Raw genomic sequence first — 26222 nt, forward strand, 5'->3', positions numbered from 1 at the left:
CCCTTTGTGTATGAACAAATCAAAAGGTGTTTGGAGAAATATGGTCACAAAGACTTGCTGTGGCCCAGCCCCTTTGAATCAAGGTTAATAAGAGCCATGGTGGTGCTGTAGTTAGAGTGCAGCATTGCAGGCTACTTCTGCTGATCACCAGTTGCCAGAATATTGGCAGATCGAATCTCAGTAGGCTCAAGGTTGACTCAGCCTTCCATCCTTCCTAGGTGGGTAAAATGAGGACCCAGATTATTGAGGGCAATATATGCTGACACTGTAAACCACTTAGAGAGGGCTGTAGTGAAGCCCTATGTTTGTAAGTCGAAATGCTATTGGTAATAATAATCCTAGGCTGTTGATGTCTTATTTGTATGGAAATAAGATACTCTTCGGCTCTGAAAGTCTTAAGTTTCATTTATCTATATATGCAATGGAGGCGGTAGGAGCCAGATTGAAAGAGTGGTTTCTATGTATTCAGAGAGCCTGAGTTTTCTCAAGCTTGAGTTTAAAACTTTTGCTTTGACTAAAGTTGCCCAGCTTATCTCCATAAATAGTAATAGAAATAGCCTTATATGCTGCTTCACAGTGCTTTAACCTCTCTAAGCAGTTTACAGAGATACCAACAATGTAGATCCTGATTTTACTGACCTCAGAAGGGTGGAAGACTGAGTCAACCTTGAACAGATCAGGATCAAACTTTTGGCAGTGGGCAGAATTAGCCTGCAATGCTGCCTTCTAACCACTGCGACACCATAGCTCATACAAAAATAAAAATGCAAATCCTAGCACGTGGTTTCCAGAAACCCAATAAAAGTTGACCCCAAACTGCAATTTGGCAAAATTCTTTAAATATGCGGGTATAAGTAAATTCAAATAAAGTTCTACAGAGTTTTGCCTTGACCCCAGGGGTGGGCTACTGCCTGGACGGGGCGGAATGCAGTGGGATAGTGAAAATGGAGCTCCACCCCAATTTGCACTGAAAGATGTTGAAAGAAAATGCAGGATGCCCTGCATAAGCCACACCCACAGTATGGTAGTAAAAAGATTGGTAGCCCTTCACTGCTTGACCTGGTCAAGTTTTTGGAATATGACTGTCAATGTGTAAGTCAAAATGAATCTATCAACACGAAAAAGGTTGTCTTACGCAAGTATTCCCAAAAAAAGTGTCATCTGGATTTGTTTTGGAACTTCCAAAAGTGTCTTTGGAATAAATAAATACATTCTGGAAATTGTCTTAATGTATCTGGAGGGGCTCAGCCTAGATTAGGTAATCCTGGAGAGAATCTGTCCATGTAACTGCTAGGTATCTACTCTGAAATTGATGCTACCCTGTTTCCCTGAAAATAAGACAGCGTCTTGTATTAATTTTTGCTCCCCAAGATGTGCTACGTCTTATTTTCAGGGGATGTCTTATTTTTTTTCAATGAAAAAGAATTCACATTTATTGCTGAACAACAAAAAAAAAAGAACACTTATTATATACTGTACAGTAGTTGTCATCACAAACCAGCATATAACCAGACAAACTGTGAATCCTATCAAGAATTTCTTACTACTACCATACCATTATTTCTATGTACAACAATTATACTTTCTTCAGATATGTTATACATGTTCTGTTCGGGAATGCTGCGAAACGAAACGTCTCCTACGTCTTACTTTCGGGGGATGAGTTATTTTCAGAGAAACAGGGTAGTTAATCCAGTGATTTTCAACCTTTTTTGAGCCACGGCACATTTTTTACATTTACAAAACCCTGGGGCACACCACCAACCAAAATGACACAAAATGACACTTTAAGACAGTACATATTATAAATATTATCTCCCCCTTGTGTGTGTATACACTCTTGAACCATTTCCAAAAACAGGTGAGTGTTGGGGGGTTTTCCTCTCTTATTCTTCGGGTGCTTTTTATCATATGCTTTAAATCAAGAGTCACTTCTCTCTCTCTTTTGTTTCTCTCTTTCCTTTCATTCTCCGCCTCAATCATTTTCTCATTTATCTTTTTTCTCCCCTTTTTTCTCTCATTTCTCTCTCTCTCTCCCTTCCTCTCTCCTCTCTCTCTCTCTCTTTCTTTCTTTCTTTCTCTCTCACTCACTCACTCTTTCTCTCTCTTGCTTTCTTTCTCTCTCTTTCTCTCTCTCTTGCTTTCTTTCTCTCTCTCACACACACTCTCTCTTGCTTGCTTTCTCTCTCTCTCTCTCTCTCTTGCTTGCTTTCTCTCTTTCTCCCCCTCTCTCTTTCTCTCTCTCTCTTTCTCTCTCTCCCTCTGTGTCTCGTTCTCTTTCTCTCTCTCTTTCTTTCTCTCTCTCTCTCACTCTCTCTCTCTCTCTTGCTTTCTTTCTCTCTCTCTCTTGCTTTCTTTCTCTCTCCCCTCTTGCGGCACACCTGACCATGTTCCACAGCACACTGGTTGAAAAACACTGAGTTAATCAGTCAATCAAACAAATACCAAGCTGAGGGAAGGGTTGCTTAAAGATTCAGATGATTTCAACCTTTCCTTCTCAGAGGTGTTAAACTAGACTAGTAACTTGCCCTTGAAGAATCTATCTGGAAGCTCTACTTTATAATGCAAAAACTGAAATTGACTTACAGCCAAAAAACTGTGTGCATTACAAATATTTCCTCTATCCTTTCGCTGTCAAATTTATTATCAATTTCCACTCAAAAAGCACAACTGTTGAAGCCTCAAACTTGTCAATTGTTTTGAACTATAAGGGGAAGTGTGGGATAATACATCTACCAGTCCTGATATCTTTCTTTTTCATGCTTGTTAGAAGTGACAAAGTTAAATGTCGGACGCCTATTCAAGTCTCCTCTGACATGAAGGGCCACGTCTCCAACTTCTCCCTGAAGACGGAGGCGCTCAACGAAGCACTTAAGAAGTTCAAAGGTAGAGAAAAATGAACACATGACAATCTGATTATTAGCATCTAAGCAGTGGTTCTCAGCCTGGGGGTTGTGACCTCTTTGGGGGTCAAACGATTGTTTCACAGGGGTCACGTAAGACCATGGGAGCAGACAAATTTTCCATGGTGTTAGGAACTAAAGCTTCTATTCTGGTGCCTTGGAACATAACCCCTCCAAACTTGACTGTAAAAAAATATGACTTTAACAATTGAGTTGTCTAAGAGTGGAACTCATTACCGGACTCAATAGTGTCAACCCTAACCCCCAACATTTCTCCCTTAGACTCTCCACGATTGACCTCTCCAGGTTCCTTAGAGGTCAGTAAAGGGCGTACATAAGTGCACTAGTGTGCCTTTCATCCCCTGTCCAATTGTCTTTCCTTTATCTCATATATCATATATATTTTCTTCCTTTCATTATTATTATTATTTATTGGATTTGTATGCCGCCCCTCTCCGCAGACTCGGGGCGGCTAACAACAGTGGTAAAACAACATGAACAATCCAATTAATAAAAACAACTAAAAAACCCTTATTATAAAAAACCAAACATACACACAAACATACCATGCATAACTTGTAATAGCCTAGGGGGAAAGGATAACTTAACTCCCCCATGCCTGGCGACAAAGGTGGGTCTTAAGTAATTTGTGAAAGACAAGGAGGGGGGGGCGTTCTAATCTCTGGGGGGAGTTGGTTCCAGAGGGCCGGGGCCGCCACAGAGAAGGCTCTTCCCCTGGGGCCCGCCAAACGACATTGTTTGGTCGACGGGACTCGGAGAAGGCCAACTCTGTGGGACCTTATCGGCCGCTGGGATTCATGCGGTAGAAGGCAGTTCCGGATGTATTCTGGCTCAATGCCATGTAGGGCTTTAAAGGTCAACCGATCGGCAGCCAGTGCAGTTTCATATATCTTCTCCTCTATTTTTACATATTATCTTTATATATATTACTTCATGTCTATTCTCTTCCATATGTATTGTGTATTGGACAAATGAATAAATAAATAAAATAAATAAATAATTTTACAATCTGACCAATCAGGCATTTACAGTGGGAGTGTCCCTCTGACCTTCTTGCCAATCAGCTTAAAGCTCTGTTGGGAGAATTAGCGCTAGACTTATGGTTGGAGGTCACCACAAGATGAGAAACTGTATTAAGGGGTTGCAGTATTAGAAAGGTTGAGAACCACCGATCTAAAGAAACTTGGGGCATGGAAGCTCTGATGTCGGCAAAAAACAATAACAAGAGTTACTTGGTTGTTCATATATAGCAGTGCATGGAAAAAAAGGAAACCAACAACTATTCTGTATGACTCCGATTAATATTAACACTCCAGGTAGAGTGAAAACTACACAAGTAAGATAAAATCATGATATATCTATGTTATATTGTATGCAGGGATGGGCTACTGCCAGGACGGGGGGGAACGCAGTGAGGTAGCGAAAATGGAGCTCCAACCCAGAGCACCCAATTTGCATTGAAAGATGTTGAAAGAAAATGCAGGGTGTCCTGCATAAGCCACACCCACAGTGTGGTAGTAAAAAATTTGGTAGCCCTTCACTGATTGTATGGGCCCTGCACTTACTTGCATCCAAAACGGGCTGCACGGGGACTACTCCTGGGTGGGGGTGGACAGAGGGAGTGTGGCCAGCCAGGAGTGGGATTTGGGGGTTCTCCGAACTGCACAGAATCTTATCTAGAGATTCTTCCGAACCCCTGTGAACTCCCAACAGTCCACCCCTGGTTCCGAGGTCATGTGATCACCTTTTGCGAGCTTCCGACAAGCAGAGTCCATGGGAAAGCCAGATTTATTTAACAAAACTCTGTTCCTCACTTGAACAACTGCAATGATTTAGTTAATAACCTTGCCAAGAATGGACGTCAAATGGGGCAAATTCACTTAACAACTGTCTTGTTCAGCATTGGAATATTTTGGATTCAGTTGTGGTCGCAAGCCGAGGACTTTACAGAGAAAGGGTGAGATCTCTGCCCTCGTTAGCTATTGTGAGAAATCAAATGCTATAACAGAGGGATCCTTGTCCCTGTGTTCTTATGAGTAATATATACCGAGCCTATGAGACTGAGCAACACTGAGTTGAAGGTACGGTGGTACCTCTACTTCCGAACTTAATTCATTCCGTGACCAGGTTCTTAAGCAGAAATGTTTGTAAGAAGCATTTTTTCCTGTAGGAATCAATGGAAAAGCAAATAATGTTTGCGATTGGGGAAACCACAGGGAGGGTGGAGGCCCTGTTTCCTCCCAGGAGATTCCTAGAGAGGCCTAACGGAGGCTTCTCCCCACCTTTTCCAGCCTTGTTTCCTCCCAGGAGATTCCTAGAGAGGCCCCACGGAGGGTTCTCCCTGCCTTTTCCGGCCCTGTTTCCTCCCAGGAGATTCCTAGAGAGGCCCCACAGAGGCTTCTCCCCGCCTTTTCCGGCCCTGTTTCCTCCCAGGAGATTCCTAGATAGGCCCCACGGAGGCTTCTCCCTGCCTTTTCCGGTTACAGTTTCGGAGGCTCATGTTTGTAAGTGGAAAATGGTTCTTGAGAAGAGGCAAAAAAATCTTGAACACCCCGTTCTTATCTAGAAAAGTTCATAAGTAGAGGCGTTCTTAGGTAGAGGTGCCACTGTATTTGGGATAAAACTACTTTCTGTTGCCTTTTAGATCCGACTCCTTGACAGGTGTGTTCTCTTCTTTCAGATCACCTCCGGGATGAACTGGGAAAGGCGAGAAAGGTAAATGTTATAAGCCAATCAAAATTGTCAAAGACAAAATCATGCATGCAGTGCGTAGGTGTAGACATCCTGTTTATGCTCTTCCTGTTACCAGTATCGGGTTCCTAATGGTACGGATGAAGACATCGCAGCGGTAGTAAAACTAGAGCTGGGCATGCAGCTTCGTGTCTCTGGCATGCATACGCATGTATCCTGGTGAGGTTTTGCTTCTGCGCATGCGCAGGAAACAAAATCTTCTGAGGGGACGCACGTGTGCATGACATTTTGGCAATTTTTTGCTTCTGTGCATGCGCAGAAGCAAAAAATCCCGCCAAAATCTCACATATGTGTGCATCCCCTCACAAGAGTTTGCTTCCTGCGCATGTACAGAAGCGAAACCTCACTGGGATGGGTGTGCGCACATGCCAGTACTAGACAAGAAGTGATAGCATCAAAGGGAAAGCAAGTTCTGAGGTAAAAAGTGCGTAAAATTAATATACAAAGAATCCCAAAATATTCCCTTATAACCCCCCTGGACAATTCATCCAATCTCCATGTCCCAAGGTATCAGGTGGGTGGGCCGTCTATCTATCTATCTATCTATCTATCTATCTATCTATCTATCTATCTATCTATCTATCTATCTATCTATCTATCTATCACCTATCTATCTATCTATCTATCTATCTATTATCTATCTATCATCTATCTATCTATCATCATCTATCTATCTATCTATCATCTATCTATCTATCTATCTATCATCTATCTATCTATCTATCTATTATCTATCTATCTATCTATCTATCTATCTATCTATCTATCTATCATCCGTCCGTCCGTCCGTCCGTCCGTCCGTCCACCCACCCACCCACCCACCCACCCACCCACCCACCCACCCACCCACCCACCCACCTATCTATCTATCTATCTATCTATCTATCTATCATCTATCTACCTATCTACCTATCATCTATCTATCTATCTATCTATCTATCTATCTATCTATCTATCTATCAATCATCTATCTATCATCTATCTATCATCTATCTATCTATCTATCTATCTATCTATCGTCTATCTATCTATCTATCTATCTATCTATCTATCTATCATCTATCTACCTATCTATTTATCTATCATCTATTTATCTATCTATCTATCTATCTATCTATCTCTATCTATCATCTATCTATCTATCTATCTATCTATCTATCTATCTATCTATCTATCTATCATCTATCTATCTATCTATCTATCTCTATCTATCTATCTATCTATCACCTATCTATCTATCTATCTATCTATCATCTATCTATCTATCTATCTATCTATCTATCATCTATCTATCTATCTATCTATCTATCTATCTATCTATCATCCATCTATCTGTCTATCTATCTATCTATCTATCTATCTATCATCTATCTATCTCTCTATCTCTCTATCTATCTATCATCTATCTACCTATCTACCTATCTACCTATCTACCTATCTATCATCTATCTACCTATCCATCTATCCATCTATCATCTATCTATCTATCTATCTATCTATCTATCTATCTATCTATCTATCTATCATCTATCTATCATCTATCTATCATCTATCTATCTATCTATCTATCTATCTATCTATCATCTATCTATCATCTATCTATCATCTATCTATCCATCTATCCATCTATCCATCTATCTATCATCTATCTATCTATCTATCTATCTATCTATCTATCTATCATCTATCTATCTATCTATCTATCTATCTATCATCTATCTATCTATCATCTATCTATCTATCTATCTATCTATCTATCTATCTATCCATCTATCCATCTATCCATCTATCCATCTATCCATCTATCCATCTATCCATCTATCCATCTATCCATCTATCCATCTATCCATCTATCCATCTATCCATCTATCCATCTATCCATCTATCCATCTATCCATCTATCCATCTATCCATCTATCCATCTATCCATCTATCTATCATCTATCTATCATCTATCTATCATCTATCTATCTATCTATATATATATCATCTATCTATCTATCTATCTATCTATCTATCATCTATCTATCATCTATCTATCTATCTATCTATCTATCTATCTATCTATCTATCTATCTATCTATCATCTATCTATCTATCTATCTATCTATCTATCTATCTATTATCTATCTATCATCTATCTATCTATCTATCATCTATCTATGTATCATCTATCTATCTATCTATCTATCTATCTATCATCTATCTATCTATCTATCTATCTTTCTATCTATCTATCTATCTATCTATCATCTATCTATCTATCTATCTATCTATCTATCTATCTATCATCCCTCCCTCCCTCCCTCCCTCCATCCATCCATCCATCTATTAGATTTGTATGCCGCCCCTCTCCGAAGACTCGGGGCGGCTCACAACAATAACAACAATGTAACAAATCTAATACATTAAAAGAAGTTTAAAACCCATTATTTAACAATCATACAACACACTCATACCATACATAAATAATATAACCCAGGGGCTCAGCTTCCCCATGCCTGACGACATAGGTTGGTTTTCAGTAATTTGCGAAAGACAAGGGGGGTGGGGGCAGTTCTAATCTCCGGGGGGAGTTGGTTCCAGAGGGCTGGGGCTGCCACAGAGAAGGCTCTTCCCCTGGTGCCCGCCAGACGGAGAAGGCCAACTCTGTGGGACCTTATCGATCGCTGGGATTCGTGCGGCAGAAGGTGGTTCCGAAGGTATTCTGGCCCAATGCCATGAAGGGCTTTATAGGTCATTACCAACACTTTTAATTTGGTCTTCCAAATCTGGCCCGTCAAAGCCATTGATTTTGAGCAGACTGTAAACAAGAGCCATAACATTAGCATTTAGACTTATAAACCACTTCATAGTGCTTTTACAGCCCTCTCTAAGCGCTTTACAGAATCCGCATATTGCCCTCAACAATCTGGGTCCTCATTTTACCTACCTCGGAAGGATGGAAGACTGAGTCAACCTTGAGCCGGTGGTGAGATTTGAACTGATGAACTATAGCTAGCAGTTGGCTGAAGTAGCTTTCAGTGGTGTGCTCTAACCACTGCGCCACCCGGGCTCTACATGATGCCTGGCTGTACCGGGCAGACAGCGATGAAAACATTCCTCCCTAGCATTCTATTTAACTACATAGAGGACAACCACCAACACCGCTCCCACCCCCGTTCCCAAATGCCTAATCTTCCTCCGCTCCATTACTATGACAGCCGAAGCAAGCAAGCAGAGTGTCAAAGTGGAGGCTGACAAGTGCATTAAATGTTACCCTTCTCTCCGACATGTTGTTTTCCCATTAATTTAACAGTACATAGTCATCATAGTTCATGGTTGCTATTCTGGACTTGATGGAAAGGTACATAAGGTAGGTTTAAAAAGTGCTGTTTCAATAATGGATTACTTGCTACAAGTAGTCCTCGACGTATAACTGATTACTAATAGTAACTGAAGTTATGACCCAGGGGTACTTACATCTCTGTTCTGAAATTCCAAGAGCTGCCTTCCATCCTCACTGTCCCACATTCACATAACCACATACAGTATTACATGTAGTTGCATTTGCAGCCATTTGCAGAGTCCAACGGTCATACAATTTATGTTTTATGATGATTTTTGCAAAAAAAACCCAGCATTTATCTCCAGTTTTTAGCAAAACTGGCCCAGAGCTAACAAAGGTTCAGTTTACAACTGCAATGTTTGCTTAATGACCACCAGCAAAAAAGGTCATAAAATTGAGTTGGTCATGTGGATGATCGCTTTATGATCTTCACAGCTTACCACCATAATGGACGGGCTCTATTATGGGCATAAAGTGAGGACTATCTGAAAAAGAATTCAATGTTGGGTGCTGATATAATAAGCGAGACAAATTGTGTCCAATTAATAGATGGGAATGTTCAGGTAAGTTCAGATGGAAATCTTTGGGGGGTTTCCCAGTAAGCTAAGAGATTTCAATGAAAAATAAACACGTTGCTGAGTACTGTTATGGCAGCCTGCCTTAGTCTAAGGCCGGGGTAGGCAAAGTTGGCTCTTCTATGACATGTGGAACTTCAACTCCCAGAATTCCTGAGCTAGCAAGATTGGCTCAGGAATTCTGGGAGTTGAAGTCCACAAGTCATAGAAGAGCCAACTTTGCCTACCCCTGGTCTAAGGCAATGCTTCTCAAATAGTGCTGTGTGCCTCCCTAGTGGGACTCAAAGCAGTGCTGGGGGTTGGGGGCTTAAGACCCTGGGGAACATGCCTTTTTTTGCCGCAGGGAGTCGGACGTGCATCCTACCCGACACTTGCACCAGTACCTCTGCTGCGCTCCTAGGCGTTCTAAAAGAAAACATCTCACGAGTCAATCAAGCTTCTCAAACTCGCGAGATGTTTTCTTTTAGAAAGGGCTGCCCTGGACACAATGCCAAGAAACCAGTAGTGGGTTGCACCCAGCATGGGTGGGATCGGTGATCCGTTAGCGTGTGCGCATGCATGCACGTGTGAGATTTGGCTTCTGCGCATGCACTGGAAGCGAACTCTCATGTGAGGAAACTCTCATGCCCGAAATTTCGCCCATTTTGCGCATTTATTTCACTTCTCTATATTGGAAGCAAAAATATCGGCAGAAATTGCCGAAATCTCACTCTCCCGCACACAAGATTTGGCTTCTGGTGCATTTATTTATTTGTTTATTTGTTTGTGTGTTTGTGTGTTTGTTTGTCTGTCTGTCTGTCTGTCTGTCTGTCTGTCTATCTACTTACTTACTTACTTACTTACTTACTTACTTACTTACTTACTTACTTATTTGATTTGTATGCCGCCCCTCTCTGAAGACTCGGGGCGACTAACAACAATAAAAAAGACAATGTAACAAATCTAATATTAAAAAATAATCTAAAAACCCCAATTTAAGAGATGGATTGTTTGTCTGTCTGTCTGTCTGTCTGACTGACTGTCTGTCTGTCTGTCTGTCTCTCTGTCTGTCTCTCTGTCTGTCTATTTACTTACTTACTTACTTACTTACTTACTTACTTACTTACTTACTTACTTACTTACTTACTTACTTACTTACTTACTTACTTACTTGATTTGTATGCCGCCCCTCTCCGAAGACTCGGCGCGGCTAACAACAATAAAAAAGACAGTGTAACAAATCTAATATTAAAAAATAATCTAAAACCCCCAATTTAAGAGACCAATCATACAAACAAGCATAGCATGTATAAATTCTATCAGCCTAGGGGGAAGGGAAAAAATTTAAGTTCCCCCATGCCTGACGACAGAGGTGGGTTTTAAGGAGCTTGCGAAAGGCAAGGAGGGTGGGGGCAACTCTGATATCTGAGGGGAGCTGGTTCCAGAGGGTCGGGGCCACCACAGAGAAGGCTCTTCTCCTGGCTCCTGCGAAATGACATTGTTTAGTCAACGGGACCCGGAGAAGGCCAACTCTGTGGGACCTAACTGGTCGCTGGGATTCGTGCGGCATGTGCAGAAGACGAATCTCACGCCAGGATGTGTGTGTCCATCCGCCAGCCTCATGTCTCCAGGAGCATTCTGATAGCGGCGAAAGGTAGGAACCCCCGCCTCCAGGGAACGCAGTGGAGATATCAGTACAAGTGTCAGGTAGGACGTGTGTCTTGTGGTGGGGCGCAAATTGCGGACTATTTGCATTCACGGTGGAGAGTTGAGGCAAGCACAAAATGTTTACTTCTTTTGGGGAGGCCTAAGAGAAAATAATTGAGAAGCACTGGTCTAAGGAAGGGCGGGGAATTATGGCCTTTTTACGATCTGTGGAACTTCAACTCCCAGAATTCCCATGTTCCCAGATTGTAAAAGGGCCATAATTCCCCACCGTTAGCGAGGAGAGAAATTCTTTTCACTTGCTGGCTCTATCTCGGCATAGCATTTTATTTACTTTTATTAAAAAGAAAATGAAAACAAAGCAAAATACTCAGCCAAAGAAAGAGGAACCCCTCCTACTTTTCACACGCAGGTCTTCCTACCCCGCTCTTTGCTGCTGCTTTTCCTTGCTATCCCTATGGTTGCGATAGTTGACATAGCGCTATGTGCTTCAACTTAGAGGACTTGCTTCTGGATCCGGAGACGGCCAACCACCTCCTCCTCATCTCGCCGGATCTCAAGACGGTGCGGATGGGCTGCCGCAAGCAAGACCTTTCCAGCAGCCCCAAACGCTTTGACACCAACTCTCGAGTCCTGGCGACGGAAGGGTTCAAGTCTGGGCGGCACTACTGGGAGGTGGAGGTGGGATCTGCCGACGGCTGGGCCTTTGGAGTGGCCAAGGAATCGGTGCGAAGGAAAGGGCTGACTCAATTTTGCCCCGAAGAGGGCATCTGGGCCCTACAGCAAAATGGAGGGCAATATTGGGCAGTCACCACTCCTCAACGCACCCCGCTCTTCCTGAACGAGAAGCTGATTAAAGTCAGAGTCTACTTAGATTACGAAGGAGAAGAAGTGTCCTTCTACAACGCTGACACCATGCAACACATCTTTACCTTTAACATCGCCTTCTCGGAGAAGATGTTTCCGCTCTTCTCAGTGTGCTCCACTATAACCTATATTAAACTTTGCTCCTGAGGTGAGAAAGGATGATGCCCCGATAGAAAAAACAGGAAGATGGCGATGCTTGTTTTGATTTGGGGCTGATGACCCTCCAAGGGAGACACAAGGGTTTGTGGGCGAAATATGTGAGAAGCCTGGCCATTGCTTCAGATGGCAGTGGGACTGAAAACTAAACCTTGGGCAGCGTTGCAGAAGGTGCCACCAGTTTATGTACGCCGTGCAGGAGTCCTGTTAATAGGCTTCATGTCTGAGCTTCTCTTTCTAACCCAATCCTATCACACAATTAGGCAGGATTTCATCCCGCCTGCCTTGAATGTTGAGAATAAGTGTCATTTTGTTTTTCTTCCTTTGGAATAGCTATAGGGCAGTGATGGCAAACCATTTTTTGCTTGGGTGCCAAAAGGCTGTGCTTCAGGAAAGCCTCCAGAGCCTGTGGATGGCGAAAAATGGCTCAATGGGCTTCCCCCTGGGCATGCATGCGCAACCTCCCCCATGCTCCCCCCCCACACTCAGGCGCACAGGCCTCACTAAAGCCTCTTGACTCTGTGGATGACAAAAAACGGGCCTACCGGAAGTTTGTTTCCGAACTTCCGGTAGGCAAATTGACCCATTTGTTGCCATCCACAGGCTCCGGAGGCTTTCCTGAAGCCCAGGGAGGGTGAAAATGGCCTCCCTCTGCCCCTTGGAAAGCCAAAAATCAGCTGGCAGAGGGCAACACCTCACATACCCTCAGATATGGGCCCACATGCCATCTGTGGCCCCCGTGTTGCTATAGGTTTGCCATCACAGCTACAGGGAATGAGTATGACAGAGAGAGAGTAGAGAATGTCAAAATTGTACTCTCCTCCCAGCTGCTACATCGTTCCTATTTTTTTTTTAAATTCATTTATTAGATTTGTATGCCGCCCCTCTCCGAAGACTCGGGGCGGCTAACAACAATAAAAAAGACAATGTAAATGTAAACAAATCTAATATTAAAAATAATCTTAAAAACCCCAATTTAAAGAACCAATCATACATACAAGCATACCATGTATAAATTCTATAAGCCTAGGGGGAAGGGAGAAAATTTTTTCAATTCCCCCATGTCTGACGACAGAGGTGGGTTTTAAGGAGCTTGCGAAAGGCAAGGAGGGTGGGGGCAACTCTGATATCTGGGGGGAGCTGGTTCCAGAGGGTCGGGGCCGCCACAGAGAAGGCTCTTCTCCTGGGTCCCGCCAAACGACATTGTTTAGTCGATGGGACCCGGAGAAGGCCAACTCTGTGGGACCTAACCGGTCGCTGGGATTCGTGCGGCAGAATCCAAAAGAGTTACAAAAGTGATGATTTTTTAACAGGGAAGTGGTGGATGGAAGGTTTTCCCTTGCGCAGTTCTTTCTCTCCGATTCACTGTTAATACAAACATTGATATGAACAGAAGATAATACTACTTGTAGCTCCGGGTTGAACCATGGAGTGCTTAGTGCTCTCTGAAGGGGGATGTTTTCTTGCAGACATTTCATTATCCAATTAGGTAACATCAGCAGCGCTAGAAAGGAGTGGGCTTGGCCAGGGGGAGGCAAAGTTGTCTCTTCTAGGACTTGTGGACTTCAACTCCCAGAATTCCTGAACCAATCATGCTAGCTCAGGAATTCTGTGAGTTGAAGTCCGCATGTCATAGAAGAACCGTAAGGGGCGCACATAAGTGCACCTTTGTGTCTACCGTTCCTGTCCTAATGTCTTTTTTTTTTCATCTTTTCTATCTCTACTTTATACTTGTATTATGTTAAACATACTACAATACAATACTATATTTGTTGTTCTGCCGGGCTCTCTGATAGGGGCCTCCCGAAAATTCAAGGATACAAATTTCAGACACACACGCTTGAAAATTCAAAACAATGTTCTTTATCACAAAAGTCAAAATAAACTAAGCACTCTTTTTATATTGCAAAGAGCACTCTTCCCAAAACAACCAGGTAGTCTGTACAATTTCCCTTAAGCAGTCATTAAATACTTAGCCAGCAGCTGTGGAGAAACTTCACACCCCTTCTTCTTCCAACGAAGGGAGACACACACACACGCCGCTCTGCTTTGGTTTCAAAGGCATGAAAAAGCAACAAAGTCCAGCACACAAGATTCCTGACAATACTGCAACAGATATTCTTCCACAATGGCCAAACCCACATGCTGCTATTTATAGCAGCAGCCCTAATTACTGGAGCCCCACCCAAACACAGGTGGCCTCCCTTATTTCCTGTAATAGGTTCTTACTTGGTCTCTTCTACGCATAATTCTGCACTTGCTTGGGTCCAAAATGTTATCATCTGAAGCTATATAAGATAAGGAAGATTGACTGCCTTGGCTGTGTGCCAAGCCCTCCTCTGCCGAGTCACTCCCACCTTCTTCTTCGTCCGAGGAAACTAAACTCTGAACTGATTCTGTCGGCAATAACACAGGCCTGTGACATGTTGAAGTTTCCCCTGCATCCACCTCCCCATTCCCTGGGGCAGGAGCTGGGCAGGAGCCAACCACAACAATTTGTATGACAAATAAAATAAATAAATAAGAGCCAACTTTGCCTCCCCCCTGGGCTAGGCTATTCTTTTCTGCTTGATTGTTTGTCTCATTGGATAGTTCCTTGATTGGAGCATTGTTTACTGCTTGTAAACTGCTTGTAAACAATAAAGGCTAGAGAAACTCTGTAACAGAGTGTATTTAGCTGGTTTTAGTGGAAATCAGCTCACCTGCCCCAGCTCTATGCTTCCCTATTTATACATTTTTGAGGCCGCACACATGCGCGAAAGGCTCCCTTGTGAGTAAAGCACATGCACGGGAGGCTGTGTGCATGTTCGGAGGTGGCGTCAGGGAGCTTAGCGAGCGCCGCACGCTCATATTTGCGAATCGGTAGGGAAGCTAAGCAAAAACCTTCCCTGGTCTTCAAGAAAACAACAAAGTTCAGGAATCATTAAGAACTCCACATAAACATGGCTCTTGAACCTTGATATAGGAAGGACAGCTGGTCAAGAGTTGCAGGAAAGAGTAAAATAATGTCTCTCTCTCTCTCTCTCTCTCTCTCTCTCCCTCCCTCTCTCTTCCTGCCTCTCTCTTTGGCTTCCTCTCAAGGTATCTTAGTGGAGGACAGAGAATACTTGAGGCATCAAACTAAAAAAGGCCCACACACTCTGCAATTCCCAAGGGCAGTCGAAGAAAGATTTAATCCTACAGCGTCAGAAACAATTCGAGCTAACGATTCTATTTACTATTAAAAAATAATTACTTTTGTTAAGCTTATTTTTTCCCCCCAGCTTTACTTCTTCCGACTTTTGGGGTATGCATCAATGCAAACGATGCATGAATGGCTCTTAAATGCAGGGCGGATTCTCTTTGATGTGGCCTTGGCGGGGGGGTTTTTTTGCACTTGCTATATGCTCTGCAGCACAGAATTGATTGCTCGTGGTGAAGAGGCTGTTGCACATCAATCCTGAAGATGTGTATGGATGCCTGAAGACACCCCCTCTCCCCCACCCAGGAGCCTTGTATATGTGCACCATTGCCTAGCTAGGTCCGTGGTGGGGATTCAGTGGGCTTTGCTTGCCCATCTGAAATAGCTTGGAATGTGCCGTCTGTGGGATGAGACGTTGCGGACTTGCTTTACCAGAATCTATCCTGAAATGGGACCTGGGATTGACTGAGCTTTGGATTTGACTCAGAAGAAACACAATATTGATAATCTAGGTGCGGATTTAACATGCTCCCCGGTAAACTCTTGCAACCCTGAAATCAACCTGTGTCCACATGTAAATAAACTGGTTCTTATCAAGATGTTTGGACTATATTGTCTTCTTTTCATCCCCCCCCCTTCCACCTTTGGAGTAAAATGGCCTTAGGAAACTATCTATCTATCTATCTATCTATCTATCTATCTATCTATCTATCTATCTATCTATCTATCTATCTATCTATCTATCTATCTATCATCTATCATCTATCTATCATCTATCTATCTATCATCTATCTATCTATCTATCTATCTATCTATCTATCTATCTATCTATCTATCTATCTATCTATCTACCTACCTACCTACCTACCTACCTACCTACCTACCTATCTATCTATCTATCTATCTATCTATCTATCTATCATCTATCTATCATCTATCTATCTATCTATCTATCTATCTATCTATCTATCTATCTATCTATCTATCTATCTATCTATCTATTTATTAGATTTGTATGCCGCCTCTCTCCGTAGACTCGGGGCAGCTCACAACATACAATAAAACAATTCATAACAAATCTAATAAATTTAAAAAACATTTTAAAACCCCATTATTAAACCACACATACACACAGACATACCATATACAAATTGTATAGGCCCGAGGGTGGAGCGAGGATGCCTCAATTCCCCCATGCCTGATGGTAGAGGTGAGTTTTAACGAGTTTACGGAAGGCAAGGAGGGTGGGGGCAGTTCTAATCTCCGGGGGGAGCTGGTTCCAGAGAGTCGGGGCCACCACAGAGAAGGCTCTTCCCCTGGGACCCGCCAGACAACATTGTTTAGTCGACGGGACCCGGAGAAGGCCAACTCTGTGGGAAACTAACCGGTCGCTGGGATTCGTGCAGCAGAAGGCGGTCCCGGAGATATTCTGGTCCGATGCCATGAAGGGCTTTATAGGTCATAACCAACACTTTGAATTGTGACCGGAAACTGATTGGCAACCAATGCAGACTGCGGAGTGTTGGTGTAACATGGGCATACCTGGGGAAGCCCATGATTGTTCTCGCAGCTGCATTTTGCACAATCTGAAGTTTCCGAAACACTTTTCCGAACACTATCTTGATGCTCCCATGGTTAGCAAAGGGAGAGGAGGAATTAGGGAAGGAGTGTTATTTTAAACAATTGGTACACAGGCGAGGCGTGAAGTTAATCCTGTATCATTTCCAAATGATCGGCCATCACAGCCAATGATGACAAACTCTTACTTTTCCTCTTTTTCGACAAGGCCTGGCATTAATAAGAGGAGGCCTTGGCCTCAGGTAACAGGCGCAGTCAGGTGTAAGTATGGGTAAAAGCAGCAATGAGGCCTGCTTGGGGCAGGAGAAATGGATTTGCAACCCAGGACCTGCACCACACCCCATTAAGGAGTATGGCAGAAATGCATGTTTATTCAGGAAGAAGATTGAATTGTGGAGCTCTTTTGCTTCTGAGTAAAGAAAGGATGAGCAGGTATCTAGGTTCTTAGCCCGTAGGAAGGAAGGAAAGAAGGAAGGAAGGATGGGAGGAAGGTTGGTTATTGGTTGTGCATGTTTTCTATCTTTAACATATAGAAACATAGAAGACTGACGGCAGAAAAAGACCCCATGGTCCATCTAGTCTGCCCTTATACTATTTTTTGTATTTTATCTTAGGATGGATCTATGTTTATCCCAGGCATGTTTAAATTCAGTGACTGTGGATTTACCGACCACGTCTGCTGGAAGTTTGTTCCCAGGATCTACTACTCTTTCAGTAAAATAATATTTTCTCATGTTGCTTTTGATCTTTCCCCCAACTAACTTCAGATTGTGCCCCCTTGTTCCTGAGTTCACTTTCCTATTAAAAACACTTCCCTCCTGAACTTTATTTAACCCTTTAACATATTTAAATGTTTCGATCATGTCCCCCCTTTTCCTTCTGTCCTCCAGACTATACAGATTGAGTTCATTAAGTCTTTCCTGATATGTTTTATGTTTAAGACCTTCCACCATTCTTGTAGCCCGTCTTTGGACCCGTTCAATTTTGTCAATATCTTTTTGTAGGTGAGGTCTCTAGAACTGAACACAGTATTCCAAATGTGGTCTCACCAGCGCTCTATATAGCAGGATCACAATCTCCCTCTTCCTGCTTGTTGTACCGCTAGTACTTGCTTTCCCTACCGCCTGAGTGCACTGTTCACCCATTTTAAGATTGTCAGAAATCACTACCCCTAAATCCTTTTCTTCTGAAGTATTTGCTAACACAGAACTGCCAATACAATACTCAGATTGAGGATTCCTTTTCCCCAAGTGCATTATTTTACATTTGGAAACATTAAACTGCAGTTTCCATTGCTTTGACCATTTATCTAGTAAAGCTAAATCATTTGCCATATTACAGACGCCTCCAGGAATATCAACCCTGTTACACACTTTAGAGTCATCGGCAAATAGGCAAACCTTCCCTACCAAACCTTCCCCTATGTCACTCACAAACATATTAAAAAGAATAGGACCCAGAACAGACGCTTGTGGCACACCGATTGTAACCTGTCTCTGCTCAGAATACTCACCATTAACAATAACTCTCCGATGTCTACACTTCAGCCAGGTGCAAATCTGTTGAACTATCCTGGGATTAAGTCCAATCTTCACTAATTTATCTATCAGCTCCTTATGTGGAACCGTATCAAAGGCTTTGCTGAAGTCCAGATAGGCAATATCCACGGTACCACCTTGATCCAACACCTTTGTGAAATAGTCAAAGAAATCAATGAGATTAGTCTGACATGATTTGCCTTCAGTAAAGCCATGCTGATTTGGGTCCAATAAGTTATTGTTTTTTAGGTGCTGATTTATCCTCTTTTTGAGTAGAGTCTCCATCATTTTAACTATAACTGATGTCAAGCTAACTGGCCTGTAGTTACCAGCCTATTCTCTACTGCCTTGATATATGATTCTATATCAGTGATATCGAACCTATGGCACGGGTACCACAGGTGGCACGCGAAGCCATATCTGCTGACATGTGAGTTGTTGCCCTAGCTCAGCTCCAACGTCCATGTATGTGCAGGCCAGCTGATGTTTAGCACAGAGCTCTGGGAGGGTGTTTTGGGCTTCCAGAGAGCCTCCGGTGGGATGGGGGGGCGTTTTTACCCTCCCTGGGCTTCAGGGAAGCCTTTGGAGTCTGGGGAGGGTGAAACACAAACCTACTGGGCCCACCAGAAGTTGGGAAACAGGCCATTTCCAGCCTCCAAAGGGCCTGGGGAGGGGAGAGCTGTATTTGCCCTCCCCAGACATTGAATTATGGGTGTGGGCCCTCGTGCGTGCACAATAGCACACATACACACAGGCTCTTTGGGCACCTAAGGAAAAAAAGGTTCGCCATCACTGGTTTAGAGCCTTCTCCGGATTTGAACATTTCAGTTTTTGGGACAGTCACCATATTTTCTTGGGGAAAAGAAATCCCAAACCAACCAATCTGAAAAATGAGGCCAAATTTGAAAGAGTGTCGCAAACATTTTCTTTTTAAAAAATGCAATTTTTAAAAATTGTTTTTGATTAAGTACATAAAACAAAAACAGATATACAACAAACATTTGGGGCATTTATAGTCCCATTTCTGTTGGAAGCTATTAAAAGCCTTGCTTTTGTTAATGTTAAGTATCAATGTTGCTTTGTTAATGTTAAAAATGCAATTGTTTACGACTATGAAGACAGCAAACCCAAGGCAAGTTTTGAAAAAAAACCCCAATCTTATGTTCTAATGAATGTTATTTAAAAAATCAAGCAATTGATTGTTTCATTGTTTATTTGACCCCTATGACAATCATTAAGTGTTGTACCACACGATTCTTGATAAATCTATATTTTCTTTTATGTACATTGAGAGCATATGCACCAAAGACAAATTCCTTGTGTGTCCCAATCATGCTTGACCAATAAATAATTCTATTCTATTCTATTCTAAGCAGCCTGCATGTACTTTTATTGACAATTTCATTTCCTCATTCTTTTCGTACCCATTTGAAAGCGACACCGTGCATTCCTACGATAAACGATCACTTAAAAAAGGACTCTTTTTCTAAAAAAAAGTCAAAAATAAGTTTTCGAAAAATAAAATCTAAACAAGGAGAGCTTTCTTGAAATCAAGGAAGGACGGGGGTTCATCCTAACGAACACTAAACATGTCAAATACTGTATACGCAATAAAAGCCATCCTCCCACCCTTTTTTTTTTTGCTGGAGAGACTGTCAAGACTCATCCTAGACAGCAGGAGGCGCTGTTTCCACACCGTCACTTTCCCCTCCCCTCCAAAAAACGCGGCACAGAGAGCGCTTCTGGGTTACTTAGCGTGGAAAGCCGCTGTCTCTGCCGAAATGGGAGGGATAAAATGCAGGGCTGTCCGAGAAGGGAATCTTTGGCTGAGCTCCGAAAGATGGTTCCCCGTTTGAGGGAGGAGCGAATTGGCATCCTGTCATCAGGCGCCAGCCAAGCGCATCGTTCGCCTTATCTACAGGAAAGAGGAGAGCCTGTAGCATGTGGGCTCCATAGCTCAGGGGTTAGAGCACTGGTCTTGTAAACCAGGGGTCGCGAGTTCAAATCTCGCTGGGGCCTTCCTTTTTTTTTCCCTCCTTCTTACTTCATGCCTTGGAGAGGATTGACTTTAAAAAAGAATACAGTAATCTAAATTTTGCAGTCAAGTCCTTGCTTGAAGCAACAGCAGCGTTTCAAAGCTTGTCCGAGGCCCCAATTTTGCATAGCAACCATATTATGTAAAAGGGGTTGGCAAAGTGGGCTCTTATTGACTGGTGGACTTCAATTCCCAGAATTCCTCAGCCAATCATTGCCAGCTCAGGAATTCTGGGAGTTGAAGTCCGCATGCCATAGAAGAGCCCACTTTACCTACCCCTGATTCCTAGATAAATGTTTACCTCAGAATCTTTTATTTTTATTTTTTAATTCCCAAAAAACACAAACCCTTGAAACAATAGGATCATTTAAAAGTCTGCTGCTTTAAATGCTGGAACAGTTCAGTTTAAGTAGGGGGCAGATCGGTGGTGAGAAATGTAGATTTGTAGATTTTTTTCGAGATTAAAGGAGGCATTTAAAATAGATTCTTCCGGCTTTGAATTCTTATTTTGTTTATTAAATTATTTTTAAATTATCGATTAAATTAATAATTAAATTAAATTATCAAATTGTTATTATTGTTCATTAAATATTTGCATTGCATTGCATTAGCATCCTTCAGTCTCCACAGACCATGGTATCATGCTCTGGATTCTGGATGCTCTGGATTAAATAATAATAATAATAATAATAATAATAATAATAATAATAATAATAATAATAATAATAACAACAACAACAACAACAATAACAACAACAACAACAAAAACAAAAACAACAAAAACAGCAACAACAATAACAATGATAATAATGATAATAACAACAATAAATAATAATAACAACAACAATAAATAATAATAATACTGTAATAATAATAATAATAATAATAATAATAATAATAATAATAATAATAATAATAAAGCGCCCGACTGGTGATGAAATATGAAATCCAGCATAGTGATCTCATTTGCTGTGTTGTATTGACATAATAATAATAATAATAATAATAATAATAATAATAATAATAATAACAACAACAACAACAACATATTATTATTTTATATTATAGTAATAAATAGTTTTTACATAATTCAAGTGTAATTTATTATTATTATTATTATAACAACAATATATTATTTATATTATAATAATAAATAGTTTTTACATAATTTAAGTGTAATTTTTTATTATTATCATTATCATCATTATCATTATCATCATCATTTTCATCATTATTATTTGAATTACTGTATTTAAAAATATGTCAGGCGTGCCGTGGTGTATACGTATATAAAGCAGACGAGTTTGAAAAGGGGGAAAAAGCAAGTTTATTATGGTTCAGTACCGAAAGGAAGTTTCAAAGCAAGCAAGCAAGCAAGCAAAAAAGCAAAACGAAACACGAAAACACGCACACACAGTAATTACTCCATACAGCAAGGAGTAAGTAAACTACTGGAAGCGCTTCTCATATCGACGGCTCGTTGGTCTAGGGGTATGATTCTCGCTTTGGGTGCGAGAGGTCCCGGGTTCAAATCCCGGACGAGCCCTATTTTTATTTTTCCCTCCAAGTCAGGTGGGTGTTTCAAAAAAGACAAATTCTTCCAATTTTCGAAAAACGAGACCCGTTCGGCCTGGGCGATGGAAAAACCGACGTGGCGACTATCTCTTTCCACAAAATCCAATCCGTTTTACCTGCCCACTTCCTGCTTGGACGCATGGGGAAGGCGCAGGGAAATAAAAACAAACCAAAAACTTGGGTTTGAAATACTGTACACGCGTCTCCATCCAGAATGCAATCCTGAGTTTCTTGTTTGCGGGATGAGAAAACGAAGCCAGCCCCAAATCTTCGCCTGCTAATGATAATGAAAGATTTCCCGGTTAGTTACTTTTAATGGAACCAAGGCTGCACTACTATCAGTCTTCTCATCGTTCCTATCACCCATCTCCTGTCACTTTGTTCCTTGTAGCCTTATGATTTATATTGATTGGTTCCTAATATGATTGGGTTGCTTATTTGACCCCTAGGACCATCATCAAGTGTTGTACCACATTATTCTTGACAAATGCATGTGCACCAAAGACAAATTCCTTGTGTGTCCCATCACACTTGGCCAATAAAATAATTCTATTCTATTCTGTTCCGTTCTGTTCTGTTCTCTATTTAACATAGAAACATAGAAGATTGACGGCAGAAAAAGACCTCATGGCCCATCTAGTCTGCCCTTATACTATTTCCTGTATTTTATCTTAGGATGGATATATGTTTATCCCAGGCATGTTTAAATTCAGTTACTGTGGATTTACCAACCACGTCTGCTGGAAGTTTGTTCCAAGGATCTACTACTCTTTCAGTAAAATAATATTTTCTCATGTTGCTTTTGATCTTTTCCCCAACTAACTTAGACTCTCCACGATTGACCTCTCCAGGTTCCTAAGAGGCCAGTAAGGGGCGTATATAAGTGCACTGATGTGCCTATCGTCCCCTGTCCAATTGTCTTCCCTTATCTTATATATCATACATATTCTCTCATTATCTATCTATCTATCTATCTATCTATCTATCTATCTATCTATCTATCTATCTATCTATCTATCTATCTATATCATATATATTCTCTCCTTATCTCTTATATCATATATATTCTCTCCCTCCCATCTACTTCTCTTCTTTTTTACTTTCTATCTTTATATATATTACTTAATGTCTATTCTCTTCCATATGTATTGTATATTGGACAAAGAATAAATGAAATAAATGAAAATGAACTTCAGATTGTGTCCCCTTGTTCTTGTGTTCACTTTCCTATTAAAAACACTTCCCTCCTGGACCTTATTTAACCCTTTAACATATTTAAATGTTTCAATCATGTTCCCCCCTTTCCTTCTGTCCTCCAGACTATACAGATTGAGTTCATTAAGTCTTTCCTGATACGTTTTATGCTTAAGACCTTCCACCATTCTTGTAGCCCGTCTTTGGACCCGTTCAATTTTATCAATATCTTTTTGTAGGTGAGGTCTCCAGAACTGAACACAGTACTGTATTCCAAATGTGGTCTCACCAGCGCTCTATATAGCAGGATCACAATCTCCCTCTTCCTGCTTGTTGTACCGCTAGTACTTGCTTTCCCTACCGCCTGAGTGCACTGTTCACCCATTTTAAGATTGTAAGAAATCACTATCCCTAATTCCTTCTCTTCTGAAGTTTTTTGCTAACACAGAACTGCCAATACAATACTCAGATTGAGGATTCCTTTTCCCCAAGTGCATTATTTTTACATTTGGAAACATTAAACTGCAGTTTCCATTGCTTTGACCATTTATCTAGTAAAGCTAAATCATTTGCCATACTCCAGGAATATCAACCCTATTGCACACTTTAGAGTCATTGGCAAATAGGCAAACCTTCCCTACCAAACCTTCCCCTATGTCACTCACAAACGTATTAAAAAGAATAGGACCCAGAACAGACCCTTGTGGCACACCGCTTGTAACCTGTCTCTCTTCAGAATACTCGCCATTAACAATAACTCTCTGATGTCTATGCTTCAGCTAGCTTGAAATCCACTGAACTATCCAGGGATTAAGTCTAATCTTCACTAATTTATCTATCAGCTCTTTATGTGGAACCGTATCGAAGGCTTTGCTGAAGTCCAGATAGGCAATATCCATGGCACCACCGTCATCATTTTATTCCTTTTATTCTCTATTCTATTCTCTTTCTTATATTAATTTTTATTTACAAATACATAATATGAACAAAAAACATTTAAAAACATTGTCTAATATTCTTCTCTTCTCTTCTTATTCTGTTCTATTGTTCTATTCTATTCTATTCTTTTCTGATTCTGTTTTTATTCTAATTCTATTATTCTATTCTGATTTTATTCTATTCTGATTTTATTCTAATTCTATTCCAATTCTATTCTAATTCTATTCTTATTCTAATGTTCTATTCTATTTTATTCTTTTCTGATTCTGTTCTTATTCTAATTCTATTATTTTATTCTGATTTTATTCTATTCTGATTTTATTCTAATTCTATTCCAATTCTATTCTAATTCTATTCTATTTTTATTTTAATTCTATTAATCCATTCTATTTTATTCTATTTTCCTGATTCTATTCCAATTCTATTTTCATTCTAATTCGATTATTCTTTTCTATTCTATTATTATTATTATTCTGTCGGCAAAATATTATATAATAAGGACCAGTCAGGAAAAGAGAAAGCGAAAGGAGTTTCTGTAGTGTAGTGGTTATCACGTTCGCCTAACACGCGAAAGGTCCCCGGTTCGAAACCGGGCAGAAACATCTATTGGTATTGTTTTTTTCCCTATTTCTTTTCCTTTTAATGGGAAATAAGTTGATTTCCTTCGCCTGCGCCTGCAACCTTTTGCTTTGCCAATGCTTAGTTTGTCTGACTACAGTGGGGTTCACCACCCAAAACCACGTGCATAGGGTGTTTCACTCTGCGACTGAGTTGCAGCCTCCAACCAAGTTTCAAAAACTCCCAAATGTGACTGTGGGTCAGTTGTGCATTACGACCCGCCTTAATGGCTTTGCTTTGCTTTTCACGGCTCCCCAAATCAGGACGAGTTGAAAGAGGGGAGCAACGAGGGGGGGATCTCTCCCACCCGGAAGCCAATAAAATGCAACCCTTAAGCCGCCCACAGAATACCACGTGCCATGAATGGGGAAAGGGAAAGGGTGGGAAATAAAATGGATTGGCAGCGGTGGGATTCGAACCCACGCCTCCGAAGAGACTGGAGCCTTAATCCAGCGCCTTAGACCGCTCGGCCACGCTACCAGATGGTCGAGAGCTTGCTCTTACTTTCCAAATTCCATTTCTTTTGATCGTGAAAACTGGGGCAGTAATCCCTATCAGTTAGTAGCATCAGTCAGTGATATTTGGGATGCATTTTTAAATGTCCAGTTGACTGAGTTTCATGTTTGAGAAAGTAAAGATATTATTATTGTTATTGTTTGTTATCGTTATTGTTATTGTTATCGTTAGCGTTATATGTTAAAGGATTAAATAAGGTTCAGGAGAGAAATGTTTTTAACAGGAAAGTGAACCCAAGAACAAGGGGGCACAATCTGAGGTTAGTTGGGGGAAAGAGCAGAAGCAACATGAGAAAATACTATTTTACTGAAGGAGTAGTAGATGCTTGGAACAAACTTCCAGGAGACGTGGTTGGTAAATCCACAGTCACTGAATTTAAACATGCCTGGGATAAACATATATCCATCCTAAGATAAAATACAGGATACGGACCATGGACCATGAGGGCTTTTCCTGCCGTCAATCTTCTATGTTTCCATTATTATTATTATTATTATTATTATTATTATTATTATTATTATTATTATTATTATTATTATTATTATTATTATTATTACTATCATCATCATCATTATTATCATTATCATTGTTATTATTATTATTATTATTATTATTATTATTATTATTATTATTTCATTTCATTTATTAGACTTGTATGCTGCCCCTCTCCGGAGACTTTTTATTATTATTATTATTATTATTATTATTATTATTATTATTATTATTATTATTATTACTATCATCATCATTATTATTATCATTGTCATTGTTATTATTATTATTATTATTATTTCATTTCATTT

General features: G+C 40.9%; 1 protein-coding gene and 4 non-coding genes across 8 annotated transcripts in view; 4 read left to right on the forward strand and 1 right to left on the reverse strand.

Moving 5' to 3' along the window:
- The window catches only part of TRIM7 (tripartite motif containing 7), a 32614-nt gene extending 16594 nt beyond the window's left edge, over positions 1-16020 (forward strand). The window contains exons 5-9 of one of the 4 annotated variants that reach the window (XM_070737951.1): positions 2771-2886; positions 5605-5639; position 10963; positions 11722-12237; positions 15327-16020. In XM_070737951.1, coding sequence (XP_070594052.1) covers positions 2771-2886; positions 5605-5639; position 10963; positions 11722-12236 — 667 coding nt within the window. In that variant the 3' untranslated portion in view covers position 12237; positions 15327-16020. Of the gene's footprint in view, positions 1-2770; positions 2887-5604; positions 5640-10962; positions 10964-11721 lie in introns of all 4 variants that reach the window. The other 3 variants (XR_011557907.1, XM_070737950.1, XM_070737948.1) reach the window with 3 other exon arrangements.
- Positions 16021-20488: 4468 nt separating this feature from the next.
- Positions 20489-20561, forward strand: TRNAT-UGU (transfer RNA threonine (anticodon UGU)). Its single transcript has one exon. It is a non-coding gene; the product is annotated as a tRNA-Thr (tRNA).
- Positions 20562-22051: 1490 nt separating this feature from the next.
- On the forward strand, positions 22052-22123 carry TRNAP-UGG (transfer RNA proline (anticodon UGG)). Its single transcript has one exon. It is a non-coding gene; the product is annotated as a tRNA-Pro (tRNA).
- A 2691-nt stretch (positions 22124-24814) lies between these two features.
- Positions 24815-24887, forward strand: TRNAV-AAC (transfer RNA valine (anticodon AAC)). The gene has a single exon. It is a non-coding gene; the product is annotated as a tRNA-Val (tRNA).
- Positions 24888-25301: 414 nt separating this feature from the next.
- On the reverse strand, positions 25302-25383 carry TRNAL-AAG (transfer RNA leucine (anticodon AAG)). Its single transcript has one exon. It is a non-coding gene; the product is annotated as a tRNA-Leu (tRNA).
- Positions 25384-26222: the final 839 nt, after the last annotated feature.

This window comes from Erythrolamprus reginae, chromosome 2 (assembly GCF_031021105.1).
Source record: "Erythrolamprus reginae isolate rEryReg1 chromosome 2, rEryReg1.hap1, whole genome shotgun sequence".
NCBI lineage: Eukaryota > Metazoa > Chordata > Lepidosauria > Squamata > Dipsadidae > Erythrolamprus > Erythrolamprus reginae.